Below are 26,314 nucleotides of genomic sequence, written 5' to 3' on the forward strand. Positions count from 1 at the left end.
TACATATCTCAAAGTCTCAGTATGTGTCAGCTTGTACATGCCAGCTTGTCCTATCTGAGGCTGATGATTGCGGTTTCAAGACCCACTTCAGGATTTAAACTAGGCTGACATTATAGTGCAGTTAGTTCTGAGGAAATGCTGCATTGTCAGAGAGTGTTGATGAGACATTAACCCTTTCTGCCTGCAGAGGTTGGGTAAAATATCACATGGAGCTATTCAAAGAAGATCAGGGAAGTTCTCCCAGTGTCCTGGTCAACATTTCTGCCTTAGTCAACACCACCAAAAGCAGATTTGTTGTGTGCAAACTGTTCCCACATTTAGAACCACAGAAGTTTACAGCACAGAAAAAGACCATCTGGGTCATTGTATCAGTGCTGACTCTTTACTACATCAATCCAAAACTTCTCCCGCTGCCCTATGTCCTCACCATTGCTCTGCATCTTACTCTGCTTGAAATATTTATCTACATTTCCCTTAAAAGATGCAATGGTTTTTGCTTCAACCACTCCCTGTAGCAAAGGATTCCAGCTCAAAACAACTCTCTATGCAAAGAAGTTTTTCCTAACCTCTCTCCTCTTAGTAACAACCTTAGATTCCTGGTGCTTTGTCAGTAATTTCACAACTATAGGAAATAGTCTTTCCCTATTCACTATTAAAACAATTCATAATTTCAAAAAAACATGATTAAATCTCCTTAGTTTTTCAGTGGAAATATCTCAAATCTCTTCTCATGACCACTGTTTCCCATCCCTAGCATCATCCTGGTGAATCTACACAGTATTCTCTCTGTGTTTTCAATGTCCTTTTGGTAATGGTGTGCTCAAAACTGTGGCTTACTTTTATTAATTCCTGGGATGTGGGCGTCACTGGCAAGGCCAGCAGTTGTTGCCCATCCCTAATTGCCCTTGAGAAGGTGGTGGTGAGCCGCCGCCTTGAACCGCTGCAGTCCTTGTGGTGAAGGAACTCCCATAGTGCTGTTGGGGAGGTAGTTCCAGGATTTTGACCCAATGAAGATGAAGGAACAGCGATATATTTCCAAGTCAGGATGGTGTGTGACTTGGAGGGGAACTTGCAGGTCATGGTGTTCCCATGCGCCTGCTGCCCTTGTCCTTCTAGGTAATTGAGGTTGTGAGTTTGGGAGGTGCTGCTGAAGAAACCTTGGCGAGTTGCTACAATGTATTTTGTAGATGGCACACTGCAGTCACGGTGTGCCGGTGGTGCAGGGAGTGAATGTTTAAGGTGGTGGATGGGGTGCCAATCAAGGGGTCTGCTTTGTCCTTTATGGTGTCGAGCTTCTTGAGTGTTTGAATTGCATTCACCAGGCAAGTGGAGTATTCCATCACACTTCTGACTTGTGGCTTGTAGATGGTGGAAAGGCTTTGGGGAGTCAGGAGGTGAGACACTCGTCTCAGAATACACAGCCTCTGACCTGCTCTTGTAGCCACAGTATTTATGTGGCTTGTCCAGTTAAGTTTCTGGTCAATAGTGATCCCTAGGATGTTGATGGTGGGGATTCTGTGATGGTAAATCCATTGAATGTCAAGGGGCAGTGGTTAGACTCTCGCTTGTTGGGTATAGTCATTGCTTGGCACTTGTGTAACGCGAATGTTACTTGCCATTTATGAGCCCAAGTCTGAATGCCATCCAGATCTTGCTGCATTCGGGCATGGACTGCTTCATTACTCTTGTACTTTATACCCCAATTTATGAAACCCAGAATGCTGTTGGCCTTTTTATGGCTTTATCTTTCTTTGAATCGCACTTTCACCGAATTATGTATTTGCACCTCTGTGCCTCTCTGTTTATTCACATCCTTCAGTCTTTCCATTGAATGTATATTCCCATTCCTTGTTTTCCTCCCAAAATATATGACCTCACACTTATCCACATTCCCCATAGTCAACTGCCACTGACATTCACTATCTAGGCTCACACATGAAGAATAATTATTTTTGCTTCTAACTCTAATTTTCTTTTTGAATGCTTATATTGAACTCTTGCGTAAATGTCATCAACGAAGGCATGGTTTGTTAATTTATTAAACATTTTCATACATCCTCTACGTTTAAAATGTTATAAATGAAAAAACTGTACCTCCATTAATATTTGTACCTGCTGAATAAGTAGAACTAGAGTGGAATCTCCATTGGCTTAAATGGTGACCTGCCCCCACCCTAGCCTCGATAAAGGTGATAAAAGTCATCATGCAGCTCCCCATTGAACTTAATGGCGATCATTAAATTGCTGTCTTTACAACGTTAATACGAATTATTCCCGCCACAGCCATTTAGGGATGGTAATTAGTGGCATAAAGAATCCTGTCAATGACTTGATTGTTGGTCCTGACATGACATTTAACTTGGAGGCCCATAAAGGGATCAATGAAGCTGTAGTCTCACTTCAGTAGGTAATGAATTGTTCCTGGAGGTTTTTTAATACCTTTTAATCTGTACTTGTAGTCTTTTTGTGCCAATCTCGCCATCTACATTCATTAATGTCGGAGGCCAATCATTTTCAGGCTGCATAGCTGTTTTGATACTCAAATATGCAAATTAGATTGATTTCATTCAGAAAATAACATTTTGAGATACATTATATGAATTACTTGAGACATGACATGGTAAGTGTAGCATTCCTGGCAGGATAAAGGTGACTTTGGACCTATGGTTCCCAAAGCTCCCCATCACTGGGGTTTTCCTCGTATAATTTCTGAATCTGCTGTAGATTAATTGATAGAGTTGATTACTGTGATTAGGCAATAACTCAAATATTATTGTGACATGTGATTACCAGGATGGTAGAAGGTGAACTAGTTGGATCTTCTTCTAGCAAATCTTATGTTCATATGAAAGCAGTGCAATGGCGTACCCACTGCATATCTCCCCTATCCCCTCTCTTTATTCCTTTCTGTCTCCATATATTTTGTTTGACTCTAATTCAGCATATTTTCGTCTTCGCTCTGTTTCTTTCGCTTTCCTTTTCTTTCATTGGTCAAAGAAATAATAAATTGGGCATGACATTCATGTTCCCAGATGTGACATTGACGTCGATTCACTGTTACCAGAGCGAGAGTGTGACCAGCGGGAATGGCGGTTAAAAAAAAGAGCGGCAACCCTTGGCCCGAGACCAGAGCAAGAACGGGACCAGCAGAGGAGAGCGCAAAAGAAAATCAAGGATTGACATCACAGGAGAGTAGGTAGGTGTTGGTTGGTATTACAGCGTTCTTTTGTCTCAATAACTAATACTTTATTAAATTAATAACTTAACGAGAGGGTTATGCTGATAGAGTTAGATGAGGAAAGACAGGAGGAGGCTCGAGTAGAGCATAAACGCTGGCACGGACTTGTTGGGCTGAATAGCTTGTTTCTGTGCTGTACATCCTATGTAATCCTATGATGTTCCAGTAATTAGCAACTCAAATATAAGGCGATATTAATGATGAGCATAAAAATCCAATTAACATCGCTTGCTGCCAAGATACTTTTGCAGCAATTTCTGACCCAACGTGTTCAAAGATTGTGTGCTGTATGTGTGTCAAAATATTTTAATGTTAAATTAACAAACCATATACTTTCAAAACATTAATTTTCATAATTTTTTTCCCCTTTCAATTTATTTTTCTGATGTTCTTTATTACTCATCCACCTAAAGATGGCAACTCATACCATAGGCAGTGGTAGTTTTCTACCACTCACAAATCATCATTCTTCATCTGTGAATCTGCAGTGGGTTATTCGACCAAAGAGCCATGAAAGCGGAGCCCAATTTACTGGATGTTCACACTTTTGCACTTTCCAGTGAGGTGCAGAGGACTGTAAGTGCAAGCAGGAACCCCGGCTGCTTTATCCTTTTCCCAGCTCAGGGATGTTGAGGCCAATCGTGGTGCTTCCACCATCCCCCCCCCACCCCGCCAACTCCAGCTCAAGCGTTCTAAGCATCTCCTTTAAAATTCATAAATACATTTGCTCAAACTTTTACCTATTTAGTTAAAATTGACACAAATAATGCTTTATTTTCCCTGTGTCTGTCAGAGGTATTGTACTAAAAGCATTTTTTTAAGTAACTGGAACATTTATCCTCTCAAGCCTGTTTGCCATTCAATGAGATCATGGCTGATCTGTAACCTAACCCCATATACCCACATTTGCAGTTTGTACTAAAGGTCTCTCAAAAATTACTGTTACAGGTGTGACGTCCGAAATTCGAAAACCTCGGACTGAGGCCGTTCCGGATTCAGGGTATTTTCGGATTTTGGAACGTCTTTGCCTGGGCTGAGGTAGGCAGGGGAGGGGGGTCGGTCGGACTGCCAGAGTTGGGGTAGGGGGAGGTAGGCCGGTCGGACTGCCGGAGGTTGGGGTGGGGGTCGGTCAGTCGGAGGTTGGGGGGAGGGGTCGGTCTGCCCGCTGGAGGTCGGACCGAGGTAGGTCGGGGCGGGGGGGGCGGTTGGGCCGCCGGAGGTCGGGAGGGGGGGGGTTGGTCAGGCCGAGGTAGGTTGGAGGGTCAGTCGGGCCGCCGGAGGTCATGGAGGTTGATCGGGACGCCGGTGGTCGGGGGGGGTGGGTGGGGGGAGTTGGTTGGGCCAAGGTAGGTCGGGGGGGTCGGTCGGACCGCCGGAGGTCGGGTGGCCGGAGGTCAGGCCGGGGGGGGGAGATTGGGCTGGGGGAGATCGGGCCGCCAGAGGTCGGGGGAGTCGGATCGAGGCCGGGATGGTGAGGTTTGGCGGCCGGAGGTTGGGGGAGGTCGGGCCGAGGCGGGGGTGTGGGAGATCGGGCGGCGGGATGGTTTGGGGAGGTCTGGGGGAGGAGGTGGAGGGAGACCGGATTTCGGAACGTTTTCCGGTTTCCGGACAACCCCACCACGGATTGGCCCCGTGTCTGGATTCCGAAACATTCCGGATAACGTTGCACCTGTACTTCCACTCTATGCTTGTGAATTCAGTTAGTGAACAGTGAATACTTTTCAGGTATTTCAGCTACTAGACCTATGCTGTACATTCATAGGATCTTCTTTATCTTCAGAAGGAACCAGAATAAAACTATACTAGACTTAGATTTAGGCTTTAATTGCCCCAAAAAATGCATTTACCAGTAATGCAAAAGCAAATAGTGCCAGTAATATATCATATATTTGACAGTCGTTGTTGAGCTTAGTCAACTCCTCGCTTAGTTAAAAAAATATAGTTGGTAACGGCTGTGTTAAATTATGATACTTCCCTTGATTAGTGATTCCTTTCTTTTCTGATTATCTACAGAAGCTATCAGGCTTAGCAAAACCTTTTCAAATATTACAGACAGATTCATCAATTTGAAAAAGACAGGCTGATAAATACATTTAAAACGTCATTAAGACCTAGTGAATTTCAATAACTGTTAAATTCAAAGGGAGTTGCCAACCAAAAATATATTTGAATAAATTACACCAAGTTGTTTATATTTGAATTGAATAGCTTTGTTCCTTCTCCAGCATCTGCTTGACAATAACTGACTAATATGGTAAACAAGTGTAACAAAATGACCTGGAACATTTTTCTGTGAGAGATGCTGGTTTTTAAACCTTCTACTATGATCATCATCATAGGCAGTCCCCCGGAATTGAGGAAAACTTGTTTCCACTCTTAACATGAGTTCTTAGGTGGCTGTACAGTCCAATACGAGAACCACAGTCTCTGTCACAGGTGGGGCAGATAGTCATTGAGGGAAGGGGTGGGTGGGACTGGTTTGCCGCACGCTCTTTCCGCTGCCTGCGCTTGATTTCTGCATGCTCTTGGCGACGAGACTCGAGGTGCTCAGCGCCCTCCCGAATGCGCTTCCTCCACTTAGGGCGGTCTTTGGCCAGGGTATCCCAGATGTCAGTGGGGATGTTGCACTTTATCAGGGAGGCTTTGAGAGTGCCCTTGTAACATTTCCGCTGCCCACCTTTGGCTCGTTTGCCGTGAAGGACTTCCGAGTAGAACGCTTGCTTTGGGAGTCTCGTGTCTGGCATGCGAACTATGTAGCCTGCCCAGCGGAGCTGATCAAGTGTGGTCAGTGCTTCGACGCTGGGGATGTTGGCCTGGTCGAGGACGCCAACGTTGGTCCCAGGGGATTTATAGGAACTTGCGGAGATATCGTTGGTGGTATTTTTCCAGCGACTTAAGGTGTCTACTGTACATATTCCATGTTTCTGAGCCATACAGGAGGGCGGGTATTACTGTAGACCATGAGCTTGGTGGCAGTCTTCTATGATAGACCTTCAATGATAATTGGCAAGTCCCCCACCATCATCATCCTGAGCGTCACTATTGACCAGAAGCTGAACTGGACCAGCCATATAAATACCACTAGAAGAGCAGGACAGACTCAGTGGGGCTGAAATTCAGGGTCTCAGAAAGACCGATTACTGCCCGCTTGTGGCGGCCATGCAGCGGAATCCCGTGGTCACCACTTTGTGGTCAACTGGCCACCCCGACCCAAATTCCGGTCGGGTTCTGGAATTTTTAAGCCTATCCCCACTTCCGCCCCACTGCTGCTGACTGCCGCAAACATGTCATAAAAGCGCGCACCGCTGCTATCCCTCACCTCCGTTTTATCCCGACCCAAATTCAGCAAAAGAAATCGATGCCCCACCGTGCGGTGCCCCCGACAGCCTTTTCTGTTGGTGCACCTTGTCTCCTTTCTCTCGGCCCTAGCGTTGCTGCAGAAATTAAAGGGGAGGGCTGAATGCTGCGGCCGCCTTAAAAAAATTTTTGCCGGCCAACTTCCATGTCGACCAGACTATTGTGCCCTGTCTCTTGGGTGCCAGGCCGCTGGCCCGGCCGAAACCCTCCCTGATGCCCCAGTGGCCGAAGTCAAAAAATGCCCGATTCTTTCCCCTTTAACAGAGGGGAGAGAGCGTGGTGATGCACACGATCTGTGACATCACCACTGCTTCACCGCTGATTGACAGCGGCAGAGTCCCAATCCCACCCCAACTTCCGCCCCTAAGCCTCACTTACTGCCGCATTCCGCTCCCTTTATGACCTGCTTTCGGTCCAATGTAAAAAAAACTTCAGTGTCCTGAAAATGCATCGGACTGCCGCCTCCACGCTCCTGGCGGCAAAAACAGGTAAGAAATCATAGGTGCACCAGCGTTCTGGCGTGCCTGAATTTCGGCCCCAGTGTATTCTGCGATGTGTAGCTCACCTCCTAACCTATTGAACCTCTCCATTGACTAGAAAGCTGAAGTTAGGGGTGTGCTGGAATAAGAAAGAAAAAACCTTGCACTTATATAATGCCTTTCAAGACCTCAGGACATCCCAAAGCACTTTGCAGCCAATAAAGTACTTCTGAAGTGTAATCACAGGGATACATAACAGTATCAATTTGTACACAGCAAGGTCTCACAAACAGCAATGAGATAAATGACCAGATAATCTGCTATTTTTAAAGTGATATTTGTTGAGGAATAAATGTTGGCCAGGATACCTGGAGAACTCCGCTGCTCTTCTTTGAATAATGCCATGGGATCTTTTACATCCACCTGAGCAGACAGAGAGGGCTTCAGTTTATTGTCTCATCTGAAAGACAATACAGAACTCACTCAGTACTGCACTGAAGTGTCAGCCTATATTAGGTGCTGCAATTTCTGGAGTGGGATTTGAACACATGACCATCCGACTCACAGATGAGAATGCTATCACTGACCCAAAGTAGATACCTAACCACCTGCCTAGATAGGTGCAAGCACAACAACACAGAAAACTTAACTCCACCCAGGATACAGCAGTTAGTTTCATTGGTGCCTATGCCAATGAAGTCAATGGGCAGAAATTCCAAGGAGGGCTTCCCATGTAGGACCTCAAAAGTAGTAATCTCGGGATTGCTACCAGTGCCACGTGATAGTCAGAGTAGGAATCGCAGGATAGCGCAGATGAATACGTGGCTTGAGCAGTGGTGCAACAGGGAGGGATTCAAATTCCTGGGGCATTGGAACCGGTTCTGGGGGAGGTGAGACCAGTACAAACCGGACGGTCTGCACCTGGGCAGGACCGGAACCAATGTCCTAGGGGGAGTGTTTGCTAGTGCTGTTGGGGAGGATTTAAACTGATATGGCAGGGGGATGGGAACCAATGCAGGGAGACAGAGGGAAACAAAAAGGAGGCAAAAGCAAAAGACAGAAAGGAGATGAGGAAAAGTGGAGGGCAGAGAAACCCAAGGCAAAGAACAAAAAGGGCCACTGTACAGCAAAATTCTAAAAGGACAAAGGGTGTTAAAAGAACAAGCCTGAAGGCTTTGTGTCTTAATGCAAGGAGTATCCGCAATAAAGTGAATGAATTAACTGTGCAAATAGATGTTAACAAATATGATGTGATTGGGATTACGGAGACGAGGCTCCAGGATGATCAGGGCTGGGAACTCAACATCCAGGGGTATTCAACATTCAGGAAAGATAGAATAAAAGGAAAAGGAGGTGGGGTAGCATTGCTGGTTAAGGAGCAAATTAAGGCAATAGTTCGGAAGGACATTAGCTTGGATGATGTGGAATCTATATGGGTAGAGCTGCAGAATACCAAAGGACAAAAAACATTAGTGGGAGTTGTGTACAGACCTCCAAACAGTAGTAGTGATGTTGGGGAGGGCATCAAACATGAAATTAGGCATGCGTGCAATAAAGGTGCAGCAGTTATAATGGGTGACTTTAATATGCACATAGATTGGGTTAACCAAACTGGAAGCAATACGGTAGAGGAGGATTTCCTGGAGTGCATAAGGGATGGTTTTTTAGACCAATATGTCGAGGAACCAACTAGGGGGGAGGCCATCTTAGACTGGGTGTTGTGTAATGAGAGAGGATTAATTAGCAATCTCATTGTGCGAGGCCCCTTGGGGAAGAGTGACCATAACATGGTGGAATTCTGCATTAGGATGGAGAATGAAACAGTTAATTCAGAGACCATGGTCCAGAACTTAAAGAAGGGTAACTTTGAAGGTATGAGGCGTCAATTGGCTAGGATAGATTGGCGAATGATACTGAAGGGGTTGACTGTGGATGGGCAATGGCAGACATTTAGAGACCGCATGGATGAACTACAACAATTGTACATTCCTGTCTGTCGTAAAAATAAAAAAGGGAAGGTGGCTCAACCGTGGCTATCAAGGGAAATCAGGGATAGCATTAAAGCCAAGGAAGTGGCATACAAATTGGCCAGAAATAGCAGAGAACCCGGGGACTGGGAGAAATTTAGAACTCAGCAGAGGAGGACAAAGGGTTTGATTAGGGCAGGGAAAATGGAGTACGAGAAGAAGCTTGCAGGGAACATTAAGACGGATTGCAAAAGTTTCTATAGATATGTAAAGAGAAAAAGGTTAGTAAAGACAAACGTAGGTCCCCTGCAGTCAGAATCAGGGGAAGTCATAACGGGGAACAAAGAAATGGCGGACCAATTGAACAAGTACTTTGGTTCGGTATTCACTGAGGAGGACACAAACAACCTTCCGGATATAAAAGGGGTCGGAGGGTCTAGTAAGGAGGAGGAACTGAGGGAAATCCTTATTAGTCGGGAAATTGTGTTGGGGAAATTGATGGGATTGAAGACCGATAAATCCCCAGGGCCTGATGGACTGCATCCCAGAGTACTTAAGGAGGTGGCCTTGGAAATAGTGGATGCATTGACAGTCATTTTCCAACATTCCATTGACTCTGGATCAGTTCCTATGGAGTGGAGGGTAGCCAATGTAACCCCACTTTTTAAAAAAGGAGGGAGAGAGAAAACAGGGAATTACAGACCGGTCAGCCTGACATCGGTAGTGGGTAAAATGATGGAATCAATTATTAAGGATGTCATCGCAGTGCATTTGGAAAGAGGTAATATGATAGGTCCAAGTCAGCATGGATTTGTGAAAGGGAAATCTTGCTTGACAAATCTTCTGGAATTTTTTGAGGATGTTTCCAGTAGAGTGGACAAGGGAGAACCAGTTGATGTGGTATATTTGGACTTTCAGAAGGCTTTCGACAAGGTCCCACACAAGAGATTAATGTGCAAAGTTAAAGCACATGGGATTGGGGGTAGTGTGCTGACATGGATTGAGAACTGGTTGTCAGACAGGAAGCAAAGAGTAGGAGTAAATGGGGACTTTTCAGAATGGCAGGCAGTGACTAGTGGGGTACCGCAAGGTTCTGTGCTGGGGCCCCAGCTGTTTACACTGTACATTAATGATTTAGACGAGGGGATTAAATGTAGTATCTCCAAATTTGCAGATGACACTAAGTTGGGTGGCAGTGTGAACTGCAAGGAGGATTCTATGAGGCTGCAGAGCGACTTGGATAGGTTAGGTGAGTGGGCAAATGCATGGCAGATGAAGTATAATGTGGATAAATGTGAGGTTATCCACTTTGGTGGTAAAAACAGAGAGACAGACTATTATCTGAATGGTGACAGATTAGGAAAAGGGCAGGTGCAAAGAGACCTGGGTGTCATGGTACATCAGTCATTGAAGGTTGGCATGCAGGTACAGCAGGCGGTTAAGAAAGCAAATGGCATGTTGGCCTTCATAGCGAGGGGATTTGAGTACAAGGGCAGGGAGGTGTTGCTACAATTGTACAGGGCCTTGGTGAGGCCACACCTGGAGTATTGTGTACAGTTTTGGTCTCCTAACCTGAGGAAGGACATTCTTGCTATTGAGGGAGTGCAGCGAAGGTTCACCAGACTGATTCCCGGGATGGCGGGACTGACCTATCAAGAAAGACTGGATCAACTGGGCTTGTATTCACTGGAGTTCAGAAGAATGAGAGGCGACCTCATAGAAACGTTTAAAATTCTGACTGGGTTAGACAGGTTAGATGCAGGAAGAATGTTCCCAATGTTGGGGAAGTCCAGAACCAGGGGACACAGTCTAAGGATAAGGGGGAAGCCATTTAGGACCGAGATGAGGAGGAATTTCTTCACCCAGAGAGTGGTGAACCTGTGGAATTCTCTACCACAGAAAGTTGTTGAGGCCAATTCACTAAATATATTCAAAAAGGAGTTAGATGAAGTCCTTACTACTAGGGAAATCAAGGGGTATGGTGAGAAAGCAGGAATGGGGTACTGAAGTTGCATGTTCAGCCATGAACTCATTGAATGGCGGTGCAGGCTAGAAGGGCCGAATGGCCTACTCCTGCACCTATTTTCTATGTTTCTATGTTTCTTTGGGCAAATCAAGAAAAAATAGAAATAAAATGCGCACTTACCTGAAGCTGCTGCGCCTGCTGGAACTCCCAATCCACAGGCCTCCTCTCCCTGCGACGCGCAGCGCATGTACGTCGGGACGTCCGCAGGAGTCACATGGGCTTGGACATCCAATCACAGGTAAGTATTTTCTCATTCATAGTAATAGTAAGTTACGAATCTCCTATTACTATGAATGAGAAAAACCCAAAAACGCAAAAACACTACATAAAACATTTAAAAAACACCTTACACAATAAACTAATCAAAATTAAAAATGTTACACGTTTTTTAAAGAAAAAAAAATTCCAGATTTTAAAAAAAAGTTAGGATTCGGGTTTAAAATAACATTATCTGAGTGGGCAGGGTTTTAACATAAATGTGTTTTAAAAATTTTTATTTTAATCATGTTTTTTCTGTTTTTAAACTCTAAAGCCTATAAAAGTAGGCTGTGCACCTATTTTTTCAGGCACAAGAGTTTTGAGGACATTTGCCATCCAAGATATGGGTAAATAGCCCCAACTTCCACATACAAATGTCCTCGCTCCCAATCTGCGGATCATCTGTCAAGCTCCAGCTTGAGAGATCTGAAAAGCCGGTTTTCAGCGCATGCGCATTGCAGGCTGAAAATCGGCTTTTCCGATGCCTTCCTGGATCCATAGAAACTTCGTATGGACCAGGGATGTCGGAAATTCTGGGCCAATGTGTTCAATATGGTAGGATGATTAAGGAGGCCATATACTGCTTGCAAAATAAGAACATCAATAGAGTAGAGGAGCAAAGGGATCTGGGGCACAGATTCACAAATTATTAAAAGTAGCATTGCAGGTTAACAATGCCATAAAAAGTACAAACAAAGTACTGGAGTTCATTTCTAGAGCAATAAAATAACAAAGCAGAGAAGTTATGTTAAACTTATATAGAACCTTGGTTAGACCACACACAATAATATTGTGCTCAGTTCTGGTCTCTGTATTACAAAAAGGATATAGAGGCACTGGAGACGGTGCAAAAAAGATTTACAAAGATGATACAAGAAATGAGAGGTTATAACTATCAGGAAAGACTGAGCAGGCAGGGGCTCTTTGCTCTAGAAAAGAGAAGGCTGAGAGGTGACCTGATGGACGTCTTTAAAATTATAAAGGGGTTCAATGGGACAGATGTGGAGAAGATGGTTCCACTTGTGGGGGAATCAAGAGCTCGGAGCCATAAATGTAAGATAGTCACTAATAAAGAATACTTATTTACCTTGAGAGAGGCCTAGAAGGGAGACTTCCTCTTCAGCACTGCAGAGTTATCCGCAGCGTATGACATCAGGAAGGCTAGGAGCGCAGCGTACAGCCTATGTGTAAGGGCATTTTGGGGTTTTTTCATCCAAACTCAAAAATTATTAGTCCCTAGGTATACACCTTCCTGTTTTGATGCTCAATAAAGGTCTAACACTCCTACAAGTAATGTTGTTGAACTTCAGAAAGAGATTCCCAGCCAGATATTCAATGTTAATTTACAGGATTAAAATATATTGGCCTAGAAATCCCGGTCGGCTGAAATAGGGAAAAAAGTTGCACACTTACCTGAACCTGCTGCGCCCATGAGAGATCCCGGTCCTGAGGCCTCCACTCATGCGTGTCGGAGTGCGTGCGCGTTGGGACGTCCGTAAGTTGGAGCTGCAGTCACATGACTCTGGGCAGCCAATCAAGGTAAAGTATTTTCTCATTCATAATAATGGGAACTCCGTTGGGAGTTCCCATTATTATGAATGAGAAACCTTCCCAAACACCCAAAACACGAATAAAAAATAGAAAAAATACACCACTTATTTAACTTTCATTTAAATTAAAGTTATTTATGTCTTATAAAAAATATATATTTTTCCGATTTTTTAAAAAGTTTTTTTAATTATGGTTTAAAATAAACTTACCGTAGTGGGGATGGTTTTTAACAATAAAATGTGTTTTTAAAATTTTACTTTATGTTTTTGTGTGTTTTAAAACTCTTATGCCTGCAAAAGTAGGCTATGCGCCTGCTTTTATCAGGCGCAAGAGTTTTCACGACATTTGCTGAGCAATCTACCGCAATCTTGCCCTTGCAAATGTCCTTGCTCCCGAGATGTGAAGGATCTGTCAACTGATGCCTTCCTGGATCCGTACACACTCCGTACGGACCTGGGGAGGCGGCAATTTCTGGGCCATTATTCAGACCTCATTTAGATTAATGATAGATAAATTTATTTTCCTTGTTATAGATGCATTATATTGGGCTCAATTTTTCCCAAAGCTTTGGTTTTTGGCGTACTTGAAGAGTTACGCCCAATTTTTGGGGGCCCAAGTACGCCAAAAAAAAATGTTCCAAGTTTCCCCTTTTGTTTTCTTCATTTTGGCGCAGCCTAGCCTGTCCTTTAGTTTTGGGGGTGGAGCCTTGATCTGCACCAAAAAGATCGGGTTGCCACGTTAACCAGGGACACAATGCGAGCTGAGGCTGGAAAGTGAAACATACAGCAGCTCCCAACCTGCACAAGCACCTTAAAATACATTGCAGCAACTTCACAAGCACCTTAGAATACATTGCAGCAACTTCACAAGCACAAATACATTGCAGCAACTTACCTCCATTAAATTATTAAAGTTCCCCCAGTTCCGGTGCCAATCCCCGCTTCTATCCCTGGCCGAGTGGCCTCCCGGTCCTGGTCCGCTCCCCTGCACCCACCCCAGGCCGAATGGCCTCCTCCCTCCTGGTCCCCACATCTAACTATACCCGAAAGGTTTCCCCTCCCTCTCTTCCACTCTCTCTTACCTCTCCTACTGCTGCTGTCCAGGCATCTGCTGCACTTACCTGCGCTGATTTCCTTACCTGCGCCGATTACGTAACTCACCAGATGGTTTTTCTACAGAGGCCACATACGCTGGCCTAAGAAGAACTGGAGTAACTTTCAGCTGGCCAAACTTGCCTAAATGGTCAGAATTGACGTGGATGGCAGGTTATGCTCCCTTTGGGTGAAAAAAAAACGTACCTAAAAAAATCGTAACTAACTGAGTTGCGCTGGTGCAAATTGATCGGGGAACTTGTTTTTTTTTTAAACTTAGGCCAAAAAAATCACTGGGGAAAATTGAGCCTCTTGTTTGTTATGTTGTTCATTTTTGTGTTGAAAGGACAGAATTGTTAACTGAAATCTGATTGATGTTCACTTTATTTAACTTTCTTCTTCAACTTCCCAAGTAATTAAAATGAAACTCAAGTGACAAAAAAAGTTTCCTCCACCAATATGCATCTATTATTAATAAATCAGTATATAATCGTCTATGTGTTGGATTATTTGTTCTAACTTAAAACATCATCACATAAAGCTTTATTCATCACACAGAAACCTCACAAGGTGAATGAGATTATTTTCCTCTGTAAAGCCATAAAATCAACTGAAACAGCTTGACAGTCAGCTCCTGTTAAGTGAGTAGTCTGTTTATCACATTTTCTCCACCAATATTCATTAACCTTTTTTATTGCAAGTGACAGATTATGGGCTCAAATTTTCCCGGTGATTTGTCCCGTCTTTTTGGCGCGCAGCGCTTTTTTTGGTGTAAGTTTTTAAATTAAAGTTTCCCCCAGAAATTTCTTTTGGTTAGTTTTTTTTGTCATGGGGGCGTAACCTGATGTCTGCGCCAGTTTTTGTCAATTATGGAAGTTTGCCCCAATAAAATTTCTCCTAAGTCGGTGTACTTGACTTCTCCCGAAAAACCTTCTAATGAGTTATGAAAAAGCAGCGCACATTGAAAAATCAGCGCAGAAAGATGCCATTGCTGTCAGTGAAGTTTTGGAGGGAGTCAAGAAGACTTAAATATGCATAATAAAGATTTTTTTTTAACCTTATAATGCAGTAAATGGAAGTTTAATGTAATTCTGTAACTTTTCATATTCTTTCAACTGACACGCCACCCCGAACGTCTGCAAACAGGGCTGGAGGGTCGGAGCGTCAACTGGCAGAATCGGTCTCGCACCCGGACATGGGCTCGGCTGCAAAAGAAGCCCGGGGGGGGGGGGGGGGGGGGAAGAGGAGAAAGGTGGGCTGTGGAAGGCGATCGGAAGGCATCACAAGACTGCACTACGCATCAAGTGTAGCCCATTGGGTTAGGGGTTCCCGATCACTGCGCCTGCTCAGACCTGGGTGTGGTCCATACAGACCTGTGGGGAGAGAGAACAAAGAACCTTGTCCTGCCTGCCTGCCGTTTTGAGCTTCTTGCAAAGGTAAAAATGTAAACATGGGGGTAATACTGACAATGCCATACCTTGTGCAAGCCTTTTGCATCATGTGCTGCGGAGGAGAACTGATTCAATGTCATCGCATCAGGAACCTCAGAGCTGGTAGGGTGATGGACAGGAGGCCTTACCCACGTCGGGTATATCGAGACAGGCGTTCGTACCTGCACCTGAGTGATGCAGACTGTGTCAGAAGGCTGCGTTTCTACAATGAAGTTGTAACTGAGATCTGTGAGTTGGTGAAAGCAGACCTGCAACCTAGAAGCATCAGGAGGACTGCTTTGTCAGTTGAAGTGAAGGTTACAGCTGAACTTTCATTCTATGCGTCCGGATCCTTCCAAGCTACAACTGGGGATACGTGCACCATTTCTCAATATGCAACACATGTCTGCATTCGGCATGTGACTGCTGCACTATATGCCCAGAGGAAGGACTACATAAAGTTCCTCATGACCACCCAGGCAATGCGTGACAGGGCTGTGGGCTTCTCCAGGATTGCTGGCTTCCCAAAGATACAGGGCTGCATTGATTGTATCCACATTGCCTTGCGAGCACCTTTGGAGGATGCCGAGATGTACAGGAACAGAAAAGGCTTCCATTCCATTAACGTACAGCTCATGTGTGACGCCATGCATCGCATCATGTCAGTCGATGCGAAATACCCTGGGAGCACCCATGATGCACTCATCCTACGCGAGAGCATTATATCTGCCATGTTTCAGAAGCAGCCAGAAGGGCAGAGCTTGCTACTGGGAGACAAAGGGTACGGCCTCGCCACCTGGCTCATGACGCCCCTACGCATAACCCGGACGGAAGCGGACTGGGAATAAAACATGTCACACATTGTGACGCACAGCATCATAGAGAGGACCATTGGCATCTTGAAACAGCATTGCCGATGCCTGGACCATTCCGGAGGCTACTTGCTATACTCTCCTGAGATTGTCAGTCAGTTCACTGTTGTATGCTGCATGCTGCATAATTTAGCCACCATGAGCCAACAGCAGCTGGTAGTAGAAGACCCACCTGAGGTGAGAGTGGCTGATGATAATGATGAGGAAGATGCAGATGACGAGGAGGATGAGGACGAGAAAGCCATGCAACTACCTGAACCCGGTGCACAATGGTGGAGGAGGGCAGGCTGTCATGCCCCTTTAATGATTGCTCGAACCTTGCGCCAGCAGCTCATCCATGAACGCTTTGCTGCCTGAAGGCTCAGCGGCAACTATTCCACATGGACCATGTTTACTGTTTGGACCTGTTCTGTAATGTTATGTTGTGTTAATGTAACAAATGATGGAAATGATTCTTGAGTTCCAAAAGTTGTGTTAATAATGGAACAAATAATGTAAATGATTCAGTTATAATTTAAAATATATTTTATTCAAAAGTTTAAAATTTGTTTGTACTTAACTTAACTTTAATAAAAAATATTCTTGTATCAAACTTTAAAGTTTTCAGTTAAGATCACTTACAAACTCTAAGATCACTTACCAACTCTAAAATCACTTACAAATTTTTTAACTTGTAAATTTACATAACTTACAAAAACCTTTCAATTTGAGAACAACAGTAACAATAATAACAAAACAACAGCAGCAAAGAAAGGCTGCACCCATCTCCCCTCCACCTTATTCTAAGACCGCCCACCACACTTGGTCTTGGACATTCTACCGCCCCTGCCCACAGGTGGTGGCGCAGTGTTTCTCGGGTTGGTACGAAGCTTATTCTTTCTCACATCTCAGGTAATGCGCACCTGTTGTTGGGGAAGGGGGGTTGCAGACGGCAATGTGGAGGGTCCGGCTCCCCTCCCCCTCACCCCCATGCTCTTGGTCTGGATGGTGGGATTGGAAGATGTTCTCTGACAGTACATCAGCTGCCTGCGACATTCATGCCTTCATGTTCACTGACAGTGTATCAGCTACCTGCGACATTCCCTCTATTTGCACCGACATGGTTTCAGCTGACTGAGATATTCCCTCCCACATGTTCCCGGACAGTGTATCCATTTCTCGTGAGAGTATTGTTACTTCTCCCGACAGTCCCAATACCTCATCACTCACGCCACTGATGGTATCCAGGAGTGATCGTAAGGTCAAAGCTCTCCGCACTCATTACCATCATCTGAGCCACATCTGTTAGATCCTGCACCTCAGGAGTGCGCGGTCGAGCCCTCCTTCCCCTACTCACCTTTCTGCATCCCACCACTGGGATTCGCAACCTCGGACGGTGGGGCCCTGGGTGTGCCTCGCTGCACCCCACTGGAATCCCCAGCCTCAGACGGTGGGAAACCATGGAATGTCCCACCAACACTTAAATCACTAGTCAGGGAAGAGGCTGGCACCTCAATGGGCAGCACCTGCACCTCCACCAAAGTGAGTACAAGAGATGGGGCTTCATCCATCCCCTCCCCCTCACCTCCATGCTCTTGGTCTAGATGTTGGGATTGGACAATGTTCTCCTCTTCAGGCTCGACCTTGTCTGAATCTTCTTCTGCATCATCAGGGTTAGCCTCAAGTTCTGCAAAATATAACAGAACAGACAAATGGTTAGCAACAGAGGAGAGGGCAGGGTGGCATGAGTAGGCTCACACAGCGCAGGCAGCAGGCTGATTTGAAGGACCACAATGAATGATAGCACACTGCATCAACCGAAGCGTAGCTGACGGAGTCATCCCCATGTACCGAAGCATGGCTAGCCTGCGCAGTACTTAACATTTAGCAAAGCCAGACTGTGGAATTTGCAGGACTTACCCTCTCCCTCGAGTGTGGGCCCAGCTTGTGCAGTGGTGGTTGCTCTTCTCCAGGCAGGACCCATCAAAGCAGCAACCCTCTCTTCCAAGGATGTCAGTGGGTGCAGATTTGCCGGGCCTCCTCCTGTTCGAGTTCTTTCCCTTTTGTTATGTGCCACTTTCTTCTGCAAAGATGAAAATACAACTTTTTAGAGAGGCTGCCTTTCTGCTGGGTGGAACATATAAAACTGGTCACATTTACATTACAATTGCAATTGCATTGAATAAATGAAAATATTACTTACACTAACTATTTGACCAAGATCCTGCCACTTCTTTTTGCACTGGCCTCCAGATCTCGGGGTGGTCACCATTGCACAGTAATCTTACATAAGAACATAAGAACATAAGAAATAGGAACAGGAGTAGGTCATACGGCCTCTCGAGCCTGCTCCGTCATTCAATAAGATCATGGCTGATCTGATCATTATCTCAGCTCCACCTCCCTGCCCGCTCCCCATAACCCCTTATCCCTTTATTGTTTAAGAAACTGTCTATTTCTGTCTTAAATTTATTCAATGTCCCAGCTTCCACAGCTCTCTGAGGCAGCGACTTCCACAGATTTACAACCTTCTGAGAGAAGAAATTTCTCCACTACTCAGTTTTAAATGGGCGGCCCCTTATTCTAAGATCATGCCCTCTAGTTCTAGTCTTCCCCATCAGTGGAAACATCCTCTCTGCATCCACCTTGTCAAGCCCCCTCATAATCTTAAACGTTTCGATAAGATCACCTCTCATTCTTCAGAATTCCAATGAGTAGAGGCCCAACCTATTCAACCTTTCCTCATAAGTCAACCCCCTCATCCCCGGAATCAACCTAGTGAACCTTCTCTGAACTGCCTCCAAAGCAAGTATATCCTTTCGTAAATATGGAACCAAAACTGCACGCAGTATTCCAGGTGTGGCCTCACCAATACCCTGTAATCTTCTGCAAGTTGGTTCCAGCATTTCTTCATTTCTTTGGGTGGAACTTTAATGTGACCTCTGTTGGTGTCCAGCTCCTGCCATCTGGTCTCAATCACAGTAACTAGTGCCTCCAGTTCATCCTGTAAAAAATTCTTGGTCCTGGCGCCATGTTGCATCTTGTATTGCAGCTCCAATTTTTCAAATGATAATTACATAGAAACATAGAAAATAGGTGCAGGAGCAGGCCATTCAGCCCTTCTAGCCTGCACCGCCATTCAATGAGTTCATGGCTGAACATGAAACTTCAGTACCCACTTCCTGCTTTCACGCCATACCCCTTGATCCCCCGAGTAGTAAGGACTTCATCTAACTCCCTTTTGAATATATTTAGTGAATTGGCCTCAACTACTTTCTGTGGTAGAGAATTCCACAGGTTCACCACTCTCTGGGTGAAGAAGTTTCTCCTTATCTCGGTCCTAAATGGCTTACCCCTTATCCTTAGACTGTGACCCCTGGTTCTGGACTTCCCCAACATTGGGAACATTCTTCCTGCATCCAACCTGTCCAAACCCGTCAGAATTTTAAACGTTTCTATGAGGTCCCCTCTCACTCTTCTGAACTCCAGTGAATACAAGCCCAGTTGATCCAGTCTTTCTTGATAGGTCAGTCCCACCATCCCGGGAATCAGTCTGGTGAATCTTCGCTGCACTCCCTCAATAGCAAGAATGTCCTTCCTCAGGTTAGGAGACCAAAACTGTACACAATACTCCAGGTGTGGCCTCACCAAGGCCCTGTGCAACTGTAGCAACACCTCCCTGCCCCTGTACTCAAATCCCCTCGCTATGAAGGCCAACATGCCATTTGCTTTCTTAATCGCCTGCTGTACCTGCATGCCAACCTTCAATGACTGATGTACCATGACACCCAGGTCTCGTTGCACCTTCCTTTTTCCTAATCTGTCACCATTCAGATAATAGTCTGTCTCTCTGTTTTTACCACCAAAGTGGATAACCTCACATTTATCCACATTATACTTCATCTGCCACGCATTTGCCCACTCACCTAACCTATCCAAGTCACTCTGTAGCCTCATAGCATCCTCCTCGCAGCTCACACTGCCACCCAACTTAGTGTCATCCGCAAATTTGGAGATACTACATTTAATCCCCTCGTCTAAATCATTAATGTACAATGTAAACAGCTGGGGCCCCAGCACAGAACCCTGCGGTACCCCACTAGTCACTGCCTGCCATTCCGAAAAGTACCCATTTACTCCTACTCTTTGCTTCCTGTCTGACAACCAGTTCTCAATCCACGTCAGCACTCTACCCACAATCCCATGTGCTTTAACTTTGCACATTAATCTCCTGTGTGGGACCTTGTCGAAAGCCTTCTGAAAGTCCAAATATACCACATCAACTGGTACTCCTTTGTCCACTTTATTGGAAACATCCTCAAAAAATTCCAGAAGATTTGTCAAGCATGATCTCCCTTTCACAAATCCATGCTGACTTGGACCTATCATGTCACCATTTTCCAAATGCGCTGCTATGACATCCTTAATAATTGATTCCATCATTTTACCCACTACTGAGGTCAGGCTGACCGGTCTATAATTCCCTGCTTTCTCTCTCCCTCCTTTTTTAAAAAGTGGGGTTACATTGGCTACCCTCCACTCGATAGGAACTGATCCAGAGTCAATGGAATGTTGGAAAATGACTGTCAATGCATCCGCTATTTCCAAGGCCACCTCCTTAAGTACTCTGGGATGCAGTCCATCAGGCCCTGGGGATTTATCGGCCTTCAATCCCATCAATTTCCCCAACACAATTTCCCGACTAATAAAGATTTCCCTCAGTTCCTCCTCCTTAATAGACCCTCTGACCACTTTTATATCCGGAAGGTTGTTTGAGTCCTCCTTAGTGAATACTGAACCAAAGTACTTGTTCAATTGGTCTGCCATTTCTTTGTTCCCCGTTATGACTTCCCCTGATTCTGACTGCAGGGGACCTACGTTTTTCTTTACTAACCTTTTTCTCTTTACATACCTATAGAAACTTTTGCAATCCGCCTTAATGTTCCCTGCAAGCTTCTTCTCGTACTCTATTTTCCCTGCCCTAATCAAACCCTTTGTACTCCTCTGCTGAGTTCTAAATTTCTCCCAGTCCCCAGGTTCGCTGCTATTTCTGGCCAATTTGTATGCCATTTCCTTGGCTTTAATACTATCGCTGATTTCCCTAGATAGCCACGGTTGAGCCACCTTCCCTTTTTTATTTTTACGCCAGACAGGAATGTACAATTGTTGTAATTCATCCATGCGGTCTCTAAATGTCTGCCATTGCCCATCCACAGTCAACCCCTTAAGTATCATTAGCCAATCTATCTTAGCCAATTCATGCCTCATACCTTCAAAGTTACCCTTCTTTAAGTTCTGGACCATGGTCTCTGAATTAACTGTTTCATTCTCCATCCTAATGCAGAATTCGATCATATTATGGTCACTCTTCCCCAAAGGGCCTCGCACAATGAGATTGCTAATTAATCCTCTCTCATTACACAACACCCAGTCTAAGATGGCCTCCCCCCTAGTTGGTTCCTCGACATATTGGTCTAGAAAACCATCCCTTATGCATTCCAGGAAATCCTCCTCCACCGTATTGCTTCCAGTTTGGCTAGCCCAATCTATGTGCATATTAAAGTCACCCATTATAACTGCTGCACCTTTATTGCATGCACTCCTAATTTCCTGTTTGATGCCCTCCCCAACATCACTACTACTGTTTGGAGATCTGTACACAACTCCCACTAACGATTTTTGCCCTTTAGTGTTCTGCAGCTCTACCCATATAGATTCCACATCATCCAAGCTAATGTCTTTCCTAACTATTGCATTAATCTCCTCTTTAACCAGCAATGCTACCCCACCTCCTTTTCCTTTTATTCTATCCTTCCTGAATGTTGAATACCCCTGGATGTTGAGTTCCCAGCCCTGATCATCCTGGAGCCACGTCTCCGTAATCCCAATCACATCATATTTGTTAACATCTATTTGCACAGTTAATTCATCCACCTTATTGCGGATACTCCTTGCATTAAGACACAAAGCCTTCAGGCTTGCTTTTTTAACACCCTTTATCCTTCTAGAATTTTGCTGTACAGTGGCCCTTTTTGTTCTTTGCCTTGGGTTTCTCTGCCCTCCACTTTTCCTCATCTCCTTTCTGTCTTTTGCTTTTGCCTCATTTTTGTCTCCCTCTGTCTCCCTGTATAGGTTCCCATCCCCCTGCAATATTAGTTTAACTCCTCCCCAACAGCACTAGCAAACACTCCCCCTAGGACATTGGTTCCGGACCTGCCCAGGTGCAGACCGTCCGGTTTGTACTGGTCCCACCTCCCCCAGAACCGGTTCCAATGCCCCAAGAATTTGAATCCCTCCCTGCTGCACCACTGCTCAAGCCATGTATTCATCTGCGCTATCCTGCGATTCCTACTCTGACTAGCACGTGGCACTGGTAGCAATCCCGAGATTACTACTTTTGAGGTCCTACTTTTTAATTTAGCTCCTAGCTCCTTAAATTCTTTTCGTAGGACCTCATCCCTTTTTTTACCTATGTCGTTGGTACCAATGTGCACCACGACAACTGGCTGTTCTCCCTCCCATTTCAGAATGTCCTGCACCCGCTCCGAGACATCCTTGACCCTTGCACCAGGGAGGCAACATACCATCCTGGAGTCTCGGTTGCGTCCGCAGAAACGCCTATCTATTCCCCTCACCATCGAATCCCCTATCACTATCGCGCTCCCACTCTTTTTCCTGCCCTCCTTTGCAGCAGAGCCACCTACGGTTCTCACACAGCACTCAACGCTCTCACACACACAACTGGCTCTTTAAAAATGGCCGATTGCAGACCGGGAGCTGTACTGCGCATGCGCACCCATAGGAATCACATCAAAAACATCCCTTTTTTTGCGCATGCGCAGAAGTGGTGGCATCGTTTTTTCGGCGCAGTCAGTAGGCTCCAGCCCCCGAGGTGATTGGACAGGCTGCGCGGCGTCAAATTTGAAAAAAACAGCGGGAAAACTTGGCACATTTATTTTTGGAGTAGTTCTAGCCTAGAAAAATGGGCGAAACTCTGGCAATACGCCAGAAAATGGCTTTGGGCAAAATTGAGCCCTGTATCTGTGTCTTTTTTCCTAAAATTGCTTTGCAGCATTGTTAAGAACACATGCAAGAGCGGACTAATGATTTTGCAATGCATTTCCAATCAAAATCAATCGATCAGATTGCAAACGGTGCTATCCTTTGTTTCTCTTGGTATTGGGAAAATGAAAAGTGGTGATTTTTCAACTGTCGATCTTCTTTCACAATGTGAAACAGGTTCCTATGCTTGCTTTCACTGAAGAAAACGTATGTAAATGCTGGGCAGTTGGTGGGCAAATAGCCTAGCTCTGCGCCAGCAATTGGTTTTTCCGAGTCAGTGCAAGGTTTGGGATTTAATGGAAATCCTAAACGCGGTATATTTCAAAGGCGGTATGCTGGCATGCTCTTAGTTAGTCGTCATGCAAAATCCGGGCCAATATTTTGGTTTCTAAATATTTTTCTAAAAATATTTAAAGATTAATTATCTGTCCTACTACCGACATTAGGCAGTGCTATCTCTTCCCTAGCTTCTTTTATAGTGTGGATGCAATCCATCCAAACATGGGTTTTATCCTCTATGTTTGACTAGTTTATCAATTATCTGTTCCATTTCTATCTTAAATATCTTGATATAATTTTTGACCTCTTCCTCTAATTGGGGTCAACGCTTTTTGTCTTATAATACTCCTGTGAAGTTGTAATGTCATGTCCACAATGTTAATCTCCCTGGTAAATACTGAGGCAAAGTAATTCTTGGATTTCACTGTCATTAGCTGTGAGTTTTTTTGTGCCTCTCTTAGTGGCCCAATCCCTATCTTAATTTTCCTTTTGTTATTTATGCGTCTGTGGTATATTTTACTGCAATTTAATTTTGTAGATCTTCTTTTCATTCCTTTTTTTTTAATTCCTAACTTCTTCATATTCCCTTTTGTCATCCTCTCTTTTATTACCTATGTCCTTAGTATACATTTTTTTCTTTGGTTTCAATTTGCCCTTATCTCTTTAATCATCCATGCTGTTTCATTATTGGCTATTTTGTTCTTGTTTTCTAACAATATATTTCTCCTGAACTTTATATTGATCACCTTTTTAAATATTTGCCACTACTGTTTTGTCTCTTTGTTGGTAAATATTTGTTTCCAGTTTCTCTTCCCTAGTTCCATTCTCATCCCCTTAAAATGATCTTTTTTCCATTATTTCTTCAGGTCTTAGTGTTACTTATGTCTTTCTCAATCATTATCTTAATGCTTATTACATTGTGATCACTATTGCCTAGATGTTCCCCAAAGCTTACTTCTCTTTTTGGCTCTGGTTAATTTCATATTGCTCTCTTGTTGGGCTTTTTACATATTGGACAAGAAAGTAGTCCTACAGACACTGTAAAAATTCCATTCCCTTTTCCCCTTTCACAATGTTTGACATTGGTGCACTTCGGTTTCAGATTGCTGGCCTGAGTCTGACATTTTTGAAATTATGTATTTGCAACCACTTCACAAGAATGTGAGATTGTTATTAAAGACACATGAGCATTTTGCAACAGCTCCACCCTATTCATAATGCTGTTGAACAAAAACTGGAACTATTCTGAGTTAAATAGTGCTGTCAACGGTAAGATAAACGTGACTCTTAGCATCACTAGGAGTGACACAGATTGCAAATCTATTTAAAGATATGTATTTATTTTATGAACTTGCATTTATATAACTACCTTGTCACATCTGAGAAATAGCCCCAAAAAGTTTCACATACAATTACTTTGAAATGCAGCAGTTGTTGTGTTGTGTTGTGTACTTTCTTATCCAGTATCCATGTTGACACTTCAACATGCAGCAACATTGGGTCACGTTTTTAAACCTAATAATAGTGACACTTGGCAAAACTAATAAATAACCAGTACATTTATTGATGACATAGTAGATCAGTCTGCTAGTTCTGCACCACTTCAACTGATTATAATGCCCCTAAATATTGGATGGGGGCTGCTTACAATCTCTGGAAAGGAGCTACGGCAGGAAGGTTGTGTTTTTTTTAATTACTTGCCCTGTAGTTGTTTTTGGAATGTGACCTCGTCCAGTTCTGGTGGGAAGTGCTTGGGCTCCAGGTGGACGGTGACCGCTCTGAAGCGGTCCACCCTGGCGATGCTTGTGAGAGGCGCCTGCGCGGAGCGGGGCCCGCCGAAACAATGGCCCCGCGTTCCACAGGCAACGGCCCTCTGCCAGGCGGCGGCTCGCGCCAGGACATGGCCCGCGCGGAGGCCCAGTGAAAGCATCAGCACGGAGTGAGGCTCACTTCAGGCTGGCGGCAAGAGAGCCGGGCGGAGGAAGGGGGATCAGCGCCTACCGCATTCCACCTACTTAAAGCCCCCTTAAAAAGACACACAATGCTGACTTGCTGGCATTATTGGCAGTGGCATTTGTGATCAGAAAGAACGACACGTAGAGCCGCCGTGTCTTTTTAAATGGTGATCATATCTGCATCACATTTTCAAAGCTGTCAACAGTGGGGAAAGTGATGTGATCAACAATTACTTAATTATACTACAGGTATCTCAGACCGGCATCTGTGTATTTTCTAAAAATAACTTATGAAGAAATACTGGGGCAGAGAATTCCACAGATTTATAACTCTGAGAAGAAATTCCTCCTCATTTCAGTTTTGAATGGGTGACCCCTTATTCTGAAACTATGCCCCCTAGTTCTAGATTCCCCTGTGAGTTGAAATATTCTCTCTGCATCTACCTTGCCAAGCCCCCTCATTATCTTATATGTTTCAATAAGATCACCTCTCATTCTTCTGAATTCCAATGAGTATAGGCCCAACCTACTCAGCCTGTCTTCATAAGTCAACCCCCTCATCTCCGGAATCAACTAATTGAACCTTCTCCGAACTGCCTCCAATGCCAGTATATCCTTTCTTAAATAAGGAGACCAAAACTGTACGCAGTACTCTAGGTGTGGCCTCACCAATACCCTGTACAGTTGCAGCAAGCCTTCTCTGCCTTTATACTCCATTCCCCTTGCAATAAAGGCCAACATTCCATTTGCCTTCCTGATTACTTGCTGTA

The 26,314-nt window shown here is 44.6% G+C and overlaps 1 protein-coding gene across 3 annotated transcripts in view; it reads right to left on the reverse strand.

The window, feature by feature from the left end:
* The window catches only part of nudt6 (nudix (nucleoside diphosphate linked moiety X)-type motif 6), a 167,717-nt gene extending 142,162 nt beyond the window's left edge, over positions 1 to 25,555 (reverse strand). For 2 of the 3 annotated variants that reach the window (XM_070871819.1, XM_070871821.1), the window contains exon 1: positions 25,291 to 25,555. In XM_070871819.1, coding sequence (XP_070727920.1) covers positions 25,291 to 25,519 — 229 coding nt within the window. In that variant the 5' untranslated portion in view covers positions 25,520 to 25,555. Of the gene's footprint in view, positions 1 to 7,442; positions 7,530 to 25,290 lie in introns of those variants that run through there. The other variant, XM_070871820.1, reaches the window with a different exon arrangement.
* Between the last annotated feature and the right edge of the window lie 759 nt (positions 25,556 to 26,314).

The sequence above is a fragment of the Pristiophorus japonicus genome, chromosome 2, assembly GCF_044704955.1.
Source record: "Pristiophorus japonicus isolate sPriJap1 chromosome 2, sPriJap1.hap1, whole genome shotgun sequence".
Lineage (NCBI taxonomy): Eukaryota > Metazoa > Chordata > Chondrichthyes > Pristiophoridae > Pristiophorus > Pristiophorus japonicus.